Consider the following 16981-nt stretch of genomic DNA (forward strand, 5'->3'; position numbering starts at 1 on the left):
ATTGCGGGAGAAGTCCGGAACACTACACTGTACCACAGCTTCGCTTTCAACCTCTATGGATTCGGCGTGCGCGAGCCAAATAATTCGGTGGTAATCAGACTCGCCATATTGGAGATCCTTTAATACAAACACACACACACACACACACACACACACACACACACACACACACACACACACACACACACACACACACACACTCCGTCAACCAAGGCTTGGTATTGTGAGGACGAGGCTAGAATATATTTCTATATCCGGAAGCTTCCCGCCTTTGTAGGCGTGGTTGAGTTTGGAAATCTACGGGAAAGGACACTAGGATGAAGATAACTGTCTGTAAAAGATGTGCATGTAAAGGACAACATATTGGCTAAGTCTTATCCAATAAAACTGACGATAAACTGGCGTATTTGCAACTAATCACGTGGTAGCGTCTCGCTAGTTTTTAGCACACTGCCATCTCTTGGCGTTTTTTCACCAACAAACTAGTAAATTGTGAATAGGGCATGTGATCGCATTTTGATGCATTCTAAAATCTGGTGTGCATCTGCAACACCTGAGGTTTCTGACCCCAAACTTGCAGTAATGGGAGCAAGATAAATCGTCACGTAGAAACCGCAGTTCTGCGCCTCAGCAGTCTTATAAGATGGGATATCGCTACTCTGCTGAGATTTCTTTGCGCTGAGTGCTGTTTCCAACGAGTTACGACATTCCTTTACTTCTTTGTAACATGACTTCATTATAATGTTCACTTGTTCTGTTCTTCCGTAACTCTATTAATTAAATTAATTTTCGAGTTTGCTGATAGTTGTAAGTGTTTTGATAATATGAGGAGTCGTAACTAGCCAAGGGGATAGATGTTGAAGGTGTAGAGACTGAACTGTTTGTTCATGCATTCTAATGCGTACTCTTCATATGCATCTAATGGGGAAGAGAAAAAGTGGAGAAACTGTTCATCCTGGAAGAGATCATCAGTCTTGTGCTAGATGTGGCACCACTGCAGAGATCCAGAAAATTGAAAAATTGAAAGAAAAGTTGAAACAGTGGGTAGTGTCTGCTCTTGAAATCAAATCAACCCAAAGTCTTGCTTGTGTCACAAAATGTGAACAATCTGTCAAGATGCACTATATGACCAGACATGGAGATGAATCTGGTAGTTCAACAAAAGTCTCTAGTGCCAAGAGAACAAAGTTTGGGTGATCAGGATGTGGAGTCAAGCCAACTTGCAAGAGATTGTCATCAGTGATCCAAGTTTGTCAAGGAGGATGATTCAGTCAGGCCAGTTAAGAGTAGTTTGGGAATTAAACTCCTGAGCATATTGCCTTTACTGAAGACAGAGTTGCATGGCTAAGCCGAGGATGTGCATGCAAGACATGATGCCGGACGAAACGTTGTCAATGTGCAAAAAAGGGGCATCATTGTGATCCTGGATGCCAGTGTGTAAAATGTACTAATCTCCAGTCTGGATGTTATGAGAGTGATCCCGATGAAGTTCAGATGCAAGAAGAAATCGAACTGTACATACAACGAGGAATAGATAGATAGATAGATATGTTAGCATAGTGTACTACCCTATTTCTTCAATTAAACGCTGCCCTCGTTTAAACGCCACAGCTGAGAGTACAGATAAAATATAAACGCCAACCTTGAATAAGGGCAGCGTTTTAATGAATTCTTATATATAAAGAATGAAAAAATTTTTTTGAAAAAAATGAGAAAGACTTAAAGTTGCCATATGAAAAAGAAGAGAAACAACACCATGGAGGGTGTGTTGTGACATCTTTCATATACAGAATGACTGAGCAATACATCATCCCTACATTGCACCATTTTTAAATTAGTAAGGTATAAAACACATATTATAGTGTCTCTAATTAGAAAATGGTGCAATGTAGGGATGATGAATTGCTCAGCCAGTCTGTATACGAAAGATGTCACAGCACACCCTACATAGTCTTGTTTCTATTCTTTATCTTACAGCAACCCTACATCTTTCTCATTTTTCAAAAATGTCTTTCATACCTTTTTGCATTCTTTTGAACTTCTTTAATTAAGAAAGTAAAGAAATATTTGAAAGCACAAGATAGTGACCTCAGATCAATATACTTAGAGTTAGGGGCCAGTCATTAATAAGTGTCCGGGGTGGGGGTGGAAGTGAGGGTGGGATAGCAAATTTGCTGTGGGAGCCACCCTTATAGCAGGAGCTAGCACATTGCTAATGTACACGAAAGTCAAGCATTCATTAATTGTGACTTAATTGCAACACAATTAATGATTCGTCTTATGTAGAGCCGTATAAACATGTCTTAGGAAAGTTCTTGATATGGGATAGTGAGGAAATGCTTGCCTATTAAAGTATTCTCAAAGTACTAGTACAGCCACCCTCATTAAAACACACCAAGGGGTGGCCGAAATTAATTAAATGGACAATGATGACACACTCTAGATCTTCTTCATTTGCATGATGCAAAGTTCTCTGGAGGTAAAATCTGTTTGAATCTCTCGAGCTAGAATAAGTGATTTCTTGCTGGATTTTTTGCGCAACAATTCTAAAACTACACGTACACCTGGATTCGAACTGAGCGTAAACATGCGCAGTAGGGTACGTCCCCTGCTACCGGACACAATCAATAGTCGGACAGTTCGGTACAAGAATCCACGAAGTCAAGATTCGATCTAATTTAATACGATATGTCTATGGCACATAAAACTTCGGCTGGCCAAGTTAGTCCAAATCAGAGCAGGAACGTGCACGTTACGTTGCTCTCAACTTGGAAGCGTCTCAACTCGCATAATTGGACACCACCATCATCTACCAGACATCACCATTATTCGAACAACAAACACTGTGTTTGATTTATCAATAGCTAAACAAGACACACTAACGTCTCCTCTACACAGCCATGACAGAACGGTAGTCATCCCATGTATACTGAGCACGTGGTGCATGTTTGTTTAGCGGGTGGTCTCCACCTCTTCAACGGCACAGTGTCTAACGAAAGTGGTTGGAAAAACGAAACCATTTTCCCATACGTTGTACACTGAAATGCCACAAAATATCATCACAAAGGATTCTTTTCAATCTTGGCGTCCTCAGAAGACCGAAACCATGACAATCCGGGACTTTGCCCATCGTGCGTGCTACTAGACAGCTGAAAGAGTCGATGGTTGCGACTCTTTTCTAATTCTCGCCTCTATTTGATACACCAGTGATCATGACAAAGGGTTTTGGCAAAAACTGAAGAGCGGAGATTTGCAATGAGATTTCGAAATTTGCAATGAGAGTAGTCTGCTTGTAACAATGTTTCTGGGCTCTTGTTCTTGTGTATTAGGCAAGGCTGCGTCTTCAAACAAAGGAAAAAAGATAAAATTTTAGTATATTTCGATCCGCTTCATCTGCCAAGGAAACACAATACATTCGCCCACATTTCCGGACACAATGCAATAGAAACTACTCTAATAGTATCTTTTTGGTAGCCTGATAGACAGTTTTTAGTAAGTTAATTAACTTACTAGCAAATTTGCATTTGCAACTGTGTAGTTACAGCTTGTGACAACAAATGGTAAAAAATGGAGAAGTTAGACAACTGTTTTTATTGATGTCTGAGCTTTAGTAAAACACCAAAACCTTGCAAAAGAATTCAACAGACTACCAAAAAGATACTTTCTATTGCATTTTGTGTCCGGAAGCGTGTCCGCTATGTACTGTGTTTCCTTGGCAGACGGAGCAGACCGAAATATACTAAAAATCGTCCATTTCTCTTTGCTTGAAGATGCAACCTTGCCTATACACAAGAACAAGAGCCCAGAAACATCGTTATGAGCAGACTACTCTCATTGCAAATATCGAGATCTATCGAGCCTCTCCACTCTTCAGCTATTGCCAAAACCCTTCATTGTGATCATTGGTGTATCAAATAGAGGCGAGAACTAGAAGAGAGTCGCAACCATCGACTCTTTCAGCTGTCTAGTAGCACGCATGATGGGCAAAGTCCCGGATTGTCATGGTTTCGGTCTTCTGAGGACGCCAAGATTGAAAAGAATCCTTCAAGGTTTGCGATGATATTTTGTGACATTACAGTGTACAACGGTACGGGAAAATGGTTTCGTTTTGCCAACCACCTTCGTTAGACACTGTCCGATGGAAGAGGTGAAGAACACCCACTAAACAAACATGCACCGCATCCTCAGTATACACGGGTTGACTAATGTTCTGTCATGGCTGTGTAGAGGAGACGTTAGTGTGTCTTGTTTAGCTATTGATAAATAAAACACATTGTCTGTTGTTCGAATAATGGTGATGTCCAGTAGATGATGGTGGTGTCCGATTATGCGGGTGGAGACCCTTCAAGTTGCGAGCGACGTAGTGTGCTCGTTCCTGCTCTGATTTGGACTAAACTTGGCCAGCTGGAGTTTTATGTGCCTTAGACATGTCGGATTAAATTAGATCGAATCTTGACTTCGTGGGTTCTTCTAGCGGGCTGTCCGACAATTGATGGTGTCCAGTAACGAGGGACGTACTCCAGATGCATTTCATTGCGAGGCAACAAACGCCACCATTTTGCTGGTGACGGTGTATGCAAGCAGATGTGCAGTGTACATGCACGCATTGACAGTAGAAATCGACACACTCCCCGTATAGCACTCGGTGCAGGAAATGAGTAAGTTGGATTCGGTGCAAATGCAATCAGAATTTAGAGAGAAACGCTAGCGGTAGAAGAGCGACTTCAATCAGCCTAATGTCTTTGATCGCTGGAAGTGTTGCGGAGGGCGACGACACGTACAGTCAACACGAGGCTGGTGTGGGTGTGTGAAAGGTGTAGCGTTCGCGTCATCCAGAAACTTTATGCGGGGTCGGTCCCTCGAGAGGGGCCATGCACTGCACTGACAAATTTGAGTAGCCATGACATGCTCCGTTGCAAGCGCAGAGGTTTGGTATAGAAATTAGCTTTGCAGCATAAACGATTGATACCGATACCGCTCTTACACAAGAACTAAACACAAACTCAACCCTACTCACCAACGCTACAGCATTCGTGATATATATATATATGTTTCAACATATATTTAACAGACTAATGATGACCCAGTAGCGTCACCTTATTCTAGAGCACCGTAATTGAAAGAGTCAACGTCAAAAGCAACTAAAGCGAATTTTTCTAAAATCAACTTTGCATTGTATTGCCATAATCTGCATGACAATTGCTCATGCAAGTTGCACAGTTTTCCTAAAAGTTTGTCCATTAAGCAAAGAGGATCTTTTTGCACTAAATTTGATGACTTTCAGGCTGTGAGTTGACAATACTCCATAGATTTCCACAACCAAAGGGTAGAAAAGACCGCCTGATGCTGTTACATTGTCGTCGTGTCTGTTGTCTTTCTCCGATTCACCAAACTTGGCAGCTGCACCAGCTTCATTTGCAGCATTGATTATCTGAGAAGGATTGAAGAAATTCCTTATAGACACATCAAAGTATTCACGTCTGCCCTGAGTAAAGTCAGGGTGGTAAATGTCTCCGGTTTGTCAAAGGACTGAGTTGAGCAACGCTGTTCACAGCGAGTACCAGAGTTTTCCTTAAGCATGCAGTGGTAAATAATGTCACAAAGACCATCATGTCGTTTAATTAATCAACGGACTACAACCGAAGGCGTGATCGCCTTGTTCATCTAGCACATGATGACAGGTGCATCTGATTGAGTTGGGAATATTTAGAAATACAGAAATTCCAAGGCAAAGCCGTGTTATATGTGTTATCTGTATTATACACAAATATATTTATTATTTTACAAATATATATATATATATATATATATATATATAGCTTAAAGTTTGAAGGAAAAATCAGACTTCTTCAGAGGAAAACGTGAAGCAAATGTTCCTTTAGACAACCCAGATACTGTTTCACCAGTTTCACCTGTTTCACTGTATTATGTCTCAAAGTGTGAAATGCATACCAGTAGGGTGTGCTGTTCTCTTGAAAAGGTGTCAAACCTACAGAGTGTATGCGTACATACTCTCCTAAAGCACGGACAGAAAGCGCTTAGCAAATAAAGACCGCCCTCAAATAGAGGCCTCTTGTTTAAACTACAGTTGAAACCTTAGCTAAAAAATAAATGCCTGGGCTTAATCATTCCCTATGTGTCATTTGCTACTATCTAGTGTAGTTACTACTGTAACAACCAGTCATTGGTTGTAACTACAGACCGTCGCAAAAGTATAAAGCCACTCCCTGCACGTGACTATACCGGAAGTTTTCCAGGGTGATTTACCGATTAGTACCTAGAAAGAGCGTTTATCAAACAACTGTGTGATAAAGTAAGAACAGAACAAGAACGTGACAAACGTTATTTGGGAAAACTTCAAAAGTCATTGCGTTATGAAGCAAAATGCAAACGGCGTTTGCCTGGGCGTCTGCACAGTCTAGCAGAATGACCTTTCTAGACTGTTTTTTGGCTTTTAAAAAGCCAGTTATTTATGAAATGTTTCTTTGATGTAGACTCTTTGTTTTAATACTTCGTGTTTCCTCCTCTTGCTTTCCGGATTGATTCAACTCGTCGTGGAACACTCTACTAGTGCGCACTCCCTCTAGCGAAATCAATGCAATGTCGCCTGCACTACCGCCCACTCTTCGCGAGGGTGACCAGCGGTGGCCACTGCCTACAAGATTCGCCAAAGGTTCTCAATTGGGTTGGCGTCAGGCAAACACAGAGGACAATCCAAAACAGTGACGTCATTGTCGCAAAACCATTGCCTGGAGACGACGATGTTTGGTCGTCTACCGGCTTCTTGCGAGGGCGACGGGCGTGCATTTCTCTCTCCGCAAGTCGATGACAGACTAAAGATCTGGAAATAGTTTGTCCCGTGCTCTCCTCAAACTCTTGTTTCAGCTGGCGTGATGTCAAACGGCGATTTCTCTTTGCTGTCTCCTCCAGAAAGCGGTCATCTCTGTCACATGTTTTTCTTGGCCGACGAGATCTTTTCTTACAGCTTATTGCTCCGGCCTCTAGCCTTTTTAGACAGTTTTTCACCGATCCACGTGAAACACCGACGGTTTTGGCAATGTTACGCTCACCCAGACCACATTCTTTCAAGGCTTCAATTTTACCGCAATGTCGTGGACTGAGCTGCCGATCTCGGGGCATCCCCAAACTCACACCAGCTGTCCGACTTTTCCTCAATTTCGTCTAACGAAAGATTGGTCACTCAGCTACAGGAATCTGCAATTTGGCAGCTCTGTGAGCTCAAACAACGACTAGACAATCAAACATTTCGCGCCATCAACATCATCTTGCAACATTTCGACCACAACCATTTCAAACCGGAAGTTACACTTTTAGAAATTTTGTGTACAATCTAAAAAATTTAGTAGATTTTTTACAACATCAGTTTTCTAGACATTATTCAGTTGATGTTTCAAGTTATTGTGGTTTTTGTGGGTTTTCTTATTGACAAAAATGACAAATAGTCCCCTCAATGATGTCATAGTGGTTTTTCGTTTTCTAAAGAAAAGCTGAAAGAAGTTTGTATTCCAAGTAGATTATGGGTAAAGCATGCGTAGGTTTCTTTCAGCAAATGGCAAAATTGAATAACAAAAATGTTCTGTTGAGCTATTCATCACGTGTTTGTTTTGTGGTGAAAGTAGGGCACACTTTAAAATTCAAAATTCTGTCATAAGAAACAAACCCAATAGGGAGAGTCTTTCTCTGTAGTTTAGAATAGAAACTTTGCAGTAAATTACAGTTTAAATTATTTTTCCAAAAGCATTTACAATAATTTTGTGGTCATTCAAACTTCAGGTATAGTCGTGTGCAGGGAGTGGCTTTATACTTTTGCGACGGTCTGTAGTTGTAGACACCAAAAGTAAAGTTTTTACATGAAATTATAATTTGTACAGTTGGTAACTAGCTGCAACTTCCAATAAACGCATTCAGAAAATTTAATTTTCACCACTAGAAATCATAAGAGTCAAATTCCAATCTAGAATACACTAAAATGACACCCACTTTTAAATCCCATCATCAGACAATTGCTGTAATTATTGCCTAAACCGTTGACAAGCTTATACACACGTATCTAAGAGAAGAACTGTAGTGTTAGTGTATCTAGATAAATATAGATTGCATGATGCATAGAGACTGGTACATACGGATAACCGGTATTCGAATGACTGCGTAGTCTTTGGATTAGCGGCTAGTGTATATGTTATGAAACTCTTGTGTTGAGCAATGTAATGCATCTAATACACTAAGTGAACACGACTTGATCTCTCCATAGCACATAGTGTCAGGAGTAAAGTCAGAAGTTTCAGTTCTCAGAAGTTGTTGGAGTAGATACGGAACTACGAAGTAACAAGCGTGAATATGTCCACAGCTCAACTAAATACTCCAGAACCATTTGACTTTGCGAAATCGGAAAGCTGGATCAAGTGGCGACGCCGTTTCGAGCGCTACCGACAAGCGTCAAACCTAATTGAGAAAGGCAGGTTAATATCCTAATTTAAAGCATGGGCAACCAAGTCGAACATATACTGGTAGCATTTGGACTAACCGAAGATAAACTAAAGAAGTACAGCAGAGTTTTGGCAAAATTTGACAGCCATTTTGTTAAAAAATAAATGTCACATACGAGAGAGCATTGTTCAATCAACGAATACAAGTGGAAGAAGAACCCGTATACGGATTAGTGGAACACTGCAAATACGGAGCTCTAAGAGACAAATGATTCGGGACAGGTTAGTAGTCGGAATCCGAGATGGAAGCTCGCCGAACAGTTGCAAATGGACCCCAAATTTACCTTAGAAAAAGCAGTTAGCAGAGTACGACAATACGAAACAATAAGAGTGCAGCAACCAGTCCTAAGAAGTAAACATTCAAAATTGAATAACCCAGATACACAAATGGATTAGTGGGACCGCGAATATGAAGCTCTAAGAGACAAAATAATCCGGGAGAGGTTAGTAGTCGGAATCCGAGATGCAAAGCTCGCCGAACAGTTGCAACTAGACCACGAACTTACCTTAGAAAAGGCAGTTAGCAGAGTACAGCTATCCGAAACCATAAGAGAGCAGCAACCAGCCGTAAGAAGTGAACATTCAAAATCGAATAGCCCAGATACACAAATGGGTAGAATTTGGAAAACTCGAAGAGAACCAAACCAAGTTTGCCTTCGAAGCAGCAAGAATGAGACAAGTGTCCAAGATGTGGCAAATTTCCAAAGCATAGTAGTGTAATGTATTTCTCTTAATGCATTCAGTGGTTTCCTGACCTTTTCATAACGTTGACCATGGGGACTGCACAGACCGCAGTATTGACCGGTTCCAATACTACGCTCTCCACATTCCTTTTTAGTTCTTCCTCAATTTTACCTCTAAGGTGGATTGGAGGTTTTCGAAATAGACACACCTTGTGGTTCGCGTCTGGGTTTACCAGAATCCCAACCATCTGACTGCAACATCCTAATTCATCAGCAAAAACTGGTGCATATTTATCTAATATCGCACTCAATCCAAAACATTCATCCTCAGAGGCAGACATGGCTGAAAGACATATACCATGAGCAATTGACTTTTCACCCAATGTCTTCAAATATTCGATGCAAATGCCTGACAACCAAACTTCCCTTATCCAGTCCATCCCCAAAAGATTGGATCCAGTGCCATGGCGACCATACAACTTTACAGCTACTTCATAGCCCCGATAACTGATAATGATGGTGAAAACACCCTTGAACTTCATCAGCCTTCCTAAAGCATTCTGCAAATGTTCTGTACTCATCTTCAACTTCAGCTCCCCAACCTCTGCCATAATGTTTCTTCTACTAATGACATCAGCCCCTGTATCTAACCTGAAAGTCACCCAAAGTTAAAACTTCATCAAATGTAAGGATAACAAATTTTCCTTTTCATACAGTTTCTGTAACATATGCTCGTCAGACAAACCAGAAATAAACACATCTCGGATATGATTCTGGTATTCTAGATTTGAAAACTCACAGTTCGCAACAATCTGTTTAAGGTGGTCTGCATAAGATTGTACAGATTCTTCAGCTTGTTGCTGTCTTCTATGCACATGCACTGTACTCAATACAACGCAACGTCTACAACATTCTAGAACAAACCCCAAAGACTATCCCATATCAGGGAACATTAGCTAACCCCCTACAGGTAGAAAAGACTCCAAAGCAAACGATGCTAAATGTAAGAATTGTGGAAAGATCAGTCACTACTATTACGTTTGCTAAGCAAACAAAACTCATGCTGTCACAAGTCCAGAATGATTCAGATACAGAATAGCCATATCTAGAATGTCTTAACACACAAACATACACTCACAGCTAGGTGTCCAATTCACATATGGATCCTTGGTGGGTGACACTTCAGGTGGACGGAATCCCATTGAGATTCAAACTAGATACTGGAGCAGATGTAGCTGCAATTCGTATACACTATTCACGACCAGATTTAAGAAATGGTTAGAGAAGAGTGACAAATGTTTGAAAGGACAGAGTTTGCAACCAGTAAATGTCAGGGGACAATTCAAATGTTCTTTGGGGAAAGAGGCAAAGAAATATCAAGAAACAGTCTACGTAACACTCCATCAATTAGCGTTACACCCCTGCAAACTTGATTGCATAGCTATGCAATCAAGATAGAAGGTTGGTTGAACTACAAGCAAAGCTGGATATGAGAACGCTAGACATTGGCCACAAATAGTGTGAAAACAGAGAACATACAACGGTCATGTGATAAACATTCCATCAACATGTGCTAAGCTAAGAGCTTCGCTACCATCGAAATGCTAGAAGTCACTCGCGAGATGTTGAGAAAATGTGCTCATGCGTTACGAAACGGGCGTAGATGCGCATGCAAGGCTGAAGGAACCAACTGCACTGCATTTGTGCACTTGCACTTATCATGTGACCTACTTATTGCTTACCACGTGATCACCGAATGCGCTCTGTTTTCATGCAGATATGTAGCACTCGCATGTTCAAATCTGGTCTTGTGTAAAATGTAACCTATTTGGTACCTTCAACCTGAGAAAAGATGACGAGTTGGTTTTCGCACGACCCGAACTTGCTTCAGTAAGATTGAAAAATCCCTTCCATACATTTTTCCTTATTTATAATGGTGACTACGATCTAATGTCCAGCTTTCGCTGTAGTTCAGCCAAACCTTCAAACTTGATTGCATATAGTATGCAATCAAGTTTGCGAGGCGCAGTGCTAAATGATGGAGTGTACCTTTAATCAACCTTTGGTAGGATGACTTGCTATCCAGACACTGCACTTGATAGAATTCGTCAGAGAAATTGGGACCCAACAAAAAGTCTTTACACAATATCCAAAGTTATTCACAGGCTTAGGAAGAGGGATGTGAGCCATATGCTGTGTCAAGTCCACGCTGAGTTTTTTCCAATACCTTTAGTCCAAAAGGTGAATGAAGAGTTGAGAAGAATGGAAAAGAAGGTATAATAGAAAAAGTGGAAGGTCCAACTGATTGGTGTGCAGGCATAGTTCCAGTTTTCAACTCAAACAATACCGTCAGAAGTTGTGTGGATCTAACAAAATTGAACAAGGGAGTATGACAAGAACACCATACTATGCCAAGTGTTGAACAGTCCTTAAGTTGGGTTTACATTAAAGACCTAAGGAGGTGTTACCTGCTCCTTACGTGCTCTGGTGTTTTCTTACGTCTTTGTGTCTGTTCACATTAAAACGTCGAACGCAAAATGTGGAAACGGAGGACACGTAATGAGACGTAAGAAAATAGACTCGATTTCTATTCTTGCGTCTTGTGTCTCATGTTTTTGTATATCAACCTCACTTGTGGAGTAATGAGTCCCGATGGAAGAATATCTAATTGAGAGCGTTCGTTTGCCTCATTGTATTTTTACATTGTTGAGATGCATTTCCTGTGTCAAATTGTGATAGGTTCGTTGCTGGAGACTTTGGCAAGAACTAGAGCAACCCATTCTCTCTTCCATTTTCTCTGTTGTTGTTTTCGACACAATGCAAGCACTAAAATCGGGGTTGCAATCACTAAGACAGCTTCTATGTAAGACATTGCAATGTACAGCGTGCGGTAACTTACGTCATTGCAAGTCTCGAAAGGCTAGCGTACTAACCAGGAGACGCAAGCTGCAAGACGTGAACGCAGACATGTAAGGTCTTGCTTGTTTAATGTAAACCCAGCTTAAGGGAGTTTGAGGAATGCGAAAGTCTTCACTCGATTAGACACCAATGCTGGTTATTGGCAAATTCCATTTCAACTCGAACTGCCAAATTGACGACTTTCATTACCCAATGGGAAAATATTTCTTCAAGAGATTATTACCATTTGGAATCACTTCGGTGCCTGAGATTTTTCAAAACGTGATATCTCAAATTCTGGAAGGCCTATGAGGAGTCATGTGTCAAATGGACGACATTCTGGTTTCAGGAAACAATCGCTGAGAACACGATCTAAGATTGATGGTGTTTTGGATAGATTAAAAACTGAAGGAGTAACGCTAAACAAAAATTTCATTTTGCCCATAAAGAAGAAAAATTCGTATGACATATCATCAATGCCGAAGAAATTAGATCTGACCCCAGCAAAGTCAATGCAATATTAGGACTGAGAGAGCCACAAACCAACGGGGAAGTACGACAATTTCTTGGAATGATAAATTATCACGGAGGATTTATCCAACATTTATCATCGGCAGCACAACCTTTGACAGCGCTAATGAGCCAACGTAATGTTTGGTATTGGGAAGAGCCTCAAAGAAAAGTGTTTGCAACACTAAAAAAGGCATTGAGTGAAGCACCGATATTGGCTGTATGATCCCATCCTTGAAACACGTGTACCGGATGACGCATTGTCATTTGGACTTGGCGCAGTCCTCCAACAATGACAACAAAAGGGAAATTGGAGACAAGTTGTCTATGCGTCAAGAACATTGTCTGAAACTGAAAAGAAGTATGCCCAATTGGAAAAAAACATTAGCTACAATGTGGGCATGTGAGCATTTTTTCTCAATACTTGCTGGGAAAACAATTCAAGTTGATCACTGACCACAAACCGCTTGAGTCATTACTGGAAAAAAATTTAGAGGAATTATCACCTAGGATACAAAGAATGAGGATGAGACTAATGTGATATCAGTACGATATAGAGCACATGCTCGGCAAAGAGTTACGAACAGCAGACACTCTATCAAGAAGTCCTATTGACGTGACTACTGCAAAAGATGACAATTACAAAACATATCGAAAAATTGGGTGAATCAAGTCATCAGTCAATTGCCAGCAACAGAAAAAGACTTGAACAGATAAGACAAATGCAGAAGCAAGACCCAACATGTCAACAAATTAAATATTTTATACGAAACGGTTGGCCAGAGCATGGAATCAGTAGAGAATTGAAGCTATACATGCAAGTAGCCCCGGAGTTGACAATTCAAGATGATCTACTGAGGATGCAGATTGGTAATAACTAATGAATAAAGGAAAGAAATATTGAAGTGTTTACACAACGGACATATGTATGGGAATTGTTAAGTGCTGAGAAAGAGCAAAGCAGTCGGTATGGTGGACTGGGAACAGCACAGAGGTCAAAGTGTGCTATTTGTTGCAAAGAAAGGAACAACACAACAGAGCCCCCAATTCCCACAGAATTTCCCAAGTTGTCATGGCAAACGGTACCCACTGGCCTATTGAGGTTCAAGGGAAAGTTCTATATTGTTGTTATAGATTACTTCTCACGTTGTATCGAATGAAGCACTGCAAAACGTAACATCAAGAGAAGTGATCTGGCACTTAAAAGAAATATATTCTAGACACCGAATACCTGACGTTGTGAGGTCCGATAATGGATCACAATATAGTTCGGAAGAGTTCAAGCAATTTGCTAGAGACTATGGATTTTGTCATGTGGCATCAAGCCCCACATTTCTGCAATCTAATGGGGAGGGACAGCGCACAGCCCAGATAGTCAAGACCATTCTAAAGAATGTAAAGATCCAAGTCTAGCACTTCTAGAATACAAAGCAAAGCCTCTGAGTAATGGGTACAGCCTTTCAGAACCGCTAATGACTCAAACATTACGAATGACAATACCAATCCAGTCAGAACAATGAAAACCAAATATTCCAAACCAAACCCGTCTTCAAAAGAAGGAAAATCAATAAAGACAACAACAGAAAGAGAATTATGACAGGAGACACGCAGCAAGACTAATACCAGACAGAAAGCACAGACGATGTGGGTAAGAAAGAAAAGAATGTGGGGAAATGTATCGTCTGAAGTATCGCCAAGATCTTACGTGGTGAGTACCCCAGAAGGGAACTTCCGAAGAACCGACATCAATTGAATCTGGAAAAGGAAAGCACAGAAACCCGGAATGACAAAGATAGGGATAAGCAAAACGAAGACACAACCAATCAAAAAAAACAAGTGGAGCAAGAAAGTAGAATGGACAAAAGAAGACAGAAGGGACCAAGACGACAGAGTTTCACTTGCACGCAAGGAGACATCTCAAGCAGTAACTCCATTAACAACTAGATCAGCTAGAATTAGTAAACCCCTAGAGACTTACCTTTTGAAGAAACGTAGTCATGTTCATGTAGTGTAAGCGCATCTGGATAAATATAAATCGGATGACGTATAGAGACCGGTACATATGGGAAACCGGTATTCGAATGACTGGGTAGTCTTTGGATTAGCGGCTAGTGTATATGTTATGAAGCTCTTGTGTTGAGCAATATAACGCGTCTAATCCTCTACATGAACATGACTTGGTCTCTCCACAGCACAAGAACCAATTACAAAGGTGACAAACATGCAAACACAAGCAATAATATAGCATTGGAGTAGTTGGGGGTCACTTCAAATAACCAAATGGCATGCAAAACATAGATTCTTTGTACTAGCTTTCAGTAATTCAGATTACATGAGACTATGAAATAATCGACTAGCAAACAACCAAAAATCAATAGGACAATGGCAACAAAATAGTGTACCCGGAAATTGAAAGCACGCACATGCTGCTGCATAATGGTATTCCTACACATGTGTAACCACTAAAGACGCATTTACACGAGACCCACTAAAATGTGTCCCAGGCTCAACCTGGGCCCGTAGTCCTGCGTCCGGCCATGTTTTGCATTCACACATCCATAGCCAACATTGGTATATCAGCTAGATGCGAAGAGTCTGAAGTGTGAGTTAATCACGTGGTCTGTAAGCAATGGCAAGACGCAGAAGCATACTATGGATTGACGAAAAGGTTATAACACTCACTGGGATGGGGAGATGAGAGTGTGCAAAACCAGCTCAATGGCATGACAAGAAACACAGAGGTGTTCGAATGATGGGCGGAGCTCTATCATAACTGGAGCGTGACCCGGCATTCGAAAGTGAGCCGTGCCCGTTGACCCGGGCCAAGCTCAACTTGAATAATCATTGTGTAAACACATGGTTCCGGATTCAGCCCGAGTCCCATAACATCGTGCAAACAAGGCTCAATATGTACATGACACAGGAGCAGCAGCGGCAACAGCAGCAGCAGACAAAGCCATCACAAGCAAAGCATCAATATAAGTATAGGTTACTGTATGATTAGCGTGCTATATGGCTTTCTACCAGCAGAGGGGCACGCGGGCTCTAATCCAGCTCCGAGTACTAGTAAAAGCCATATAGAACGCTAATCATACAAGTGAGAGTGTGATAATAACTAGAAGTAACTTCTTGCACACTTGCCGTGCAGTACGTCATGTACACCACCTCAATATATGCTCGTGACTGGTCACATGTTACATGACACCATGGTATAAGTCAGTCATAAATGTTAAGGTCCTCACCTGATAACACTTCAGTTGAGCAACACCGACAAACTGTCCAGAAAACTCTGAGAGCATATCTAGTAAGCCAAAGAACAAGTAAGACAAACACTACCATTGTACAATTTGAAAACCTGTAAAATTCTTCATGCTGAAACACTGATAACATCTGGTTGGTAATTCCCTCAAGTAAACCAACATCTTCATGGCAATAAGATAACTAAGTTGGTACACATTGCAAGTCACCACTGCCTTTGAATTAAACTATAAAAAATTTCAAGTTACAAAATTAGTAATAAAATGTAAAGTAGTAACAAGTATTTTACATTTTCATCAAGATAGATTGGGTGAATTCTTCCCTTCAAAAATCTGAAAAGATAGACGTGAAAACTAAAGAGATACTGGCATACATGCTTGTTTCATACAGTAGCAGACGACGCTTCATGTCAAGAAATGGATGATTTGTGCTATCCACAGTCAGAGAGTCTGATAAATCTGTAAATTAATTAATAGGATATTAGCTGTCAAACCATGTTCATAAAACGTTACTGTTGCAGCCTTACAATTTCCTTCATATCGACTGTAATCAACTTGAACATCCAACGTGTGAATATTAAAACAAAAGCCACACCATGGAAAGAAATCTGTGAAATTATAAAAAACACAGAAACATCCATGTCACTGTGCCAAGTACAAAACCTTGTAAGATGCTTTCACACTCAAAACCAGCATCAAAGTTTACAAAAGTTTTTGAAACATTCAAGGAACAGTTGAATTCTTCCAGACCTATAACAGAGTCTTGCTCCAATTAGAAGACAACAGCATTTGTTTGCTAAATAACCTATACTTTACAAGGTAACAAAAACCAAATGTCACACACACACACACACACGTGCACACGCACACACACACACACACACACACACACACACACACACACACACACACATACACACATGCACACACACACACACACGCATGCACACACACACACGCGCACACACACACACACACACACACACACACACACACACACACACACGCACACTTGCTTCGAGTTGAACCTAAATCTCAAACATAGTTAGGCCATGCAGAATAGATGCTAACTTTACATAGTCTTGAGCAAGCTCCACCAACAAGTCAAGTAACTTCAAGTCACATT

General features: G+C 40.8%; 2 protein-coding genes across 2 annotated transcripts in view; both read right to left on the reverse strand.

The window, feature by feature from the left end:
- Positions 1-9242: 9242 nt before the first annotated feature.
- LOC134196409 (uncharacterized) lies at positions 9243-9801 on the reverse strand. Its single transcript, XM_062665525.1, has one exon. The coding sequence runs from the start codon at positions 9799-9801 to the stop codon at positions 9247-9249; it is 555 nt and encodes a 184-aa protein (XP_062521509.1). The 3' UTR covers positions 9243-9246.
- LOC134196408 (telomerase reverse transcriptase-like) overlaps positions 9712-16981 on the reverse strand; it is a 51988-nt gene continuing 44718 nt past the window's right edge. Inside the window, exons 22-28 of the mRNA XM_062665524.1 lie at positions 16519-16605; positions 16383-16463; positions 16245-16314; positions 16146-16188; positions 15954-16083; positions 15841-15899; positions 9712-9841 (exon numbers count right to left, since the gene is read on the reverse strand). Coding sequence (XP_062521508.1) covers positions 9824-9841; positions 15841-15899; positions 15954-16083; positions 16146-16188; positions 16245-16314; positions 16383-16463; positions 16519-16605 — 488 coding nt within the window. The 3' untranslated portion in view covers positions 9712-9823. The remainder of the gene's footprint in view (positions 9842-15840; positions 15900-15953; positions 16084-16145; positions 16189-16244; positions 16315-16382; positions 16464-16518; positions 16606-16981) is intronic.

The sequence above is a fragment of the Corticium candelabrum genome, chromosome 21 (assembly GCF_963422355.1).
Source record: "Corticium candelabrum chromosome 21, ooCorCand1.1, whole genome shotgun sequence".
Lineage (NCBI taxonomy): Eukaryota > Metazoa > Porifera > Homoscleromorpha > Homosclerophorida > Plakinidae > Corticium > Corticium candelabrum.

Coding starts and splice junctions, on each gene's coding strand:
- LOC134196409 (XM_062665525.1), bottom strand. CDS start 9,801: ATGGCAGAGGTTGGGGAGCTGAAGTTGAAGATGAGTACAGAACATTTG.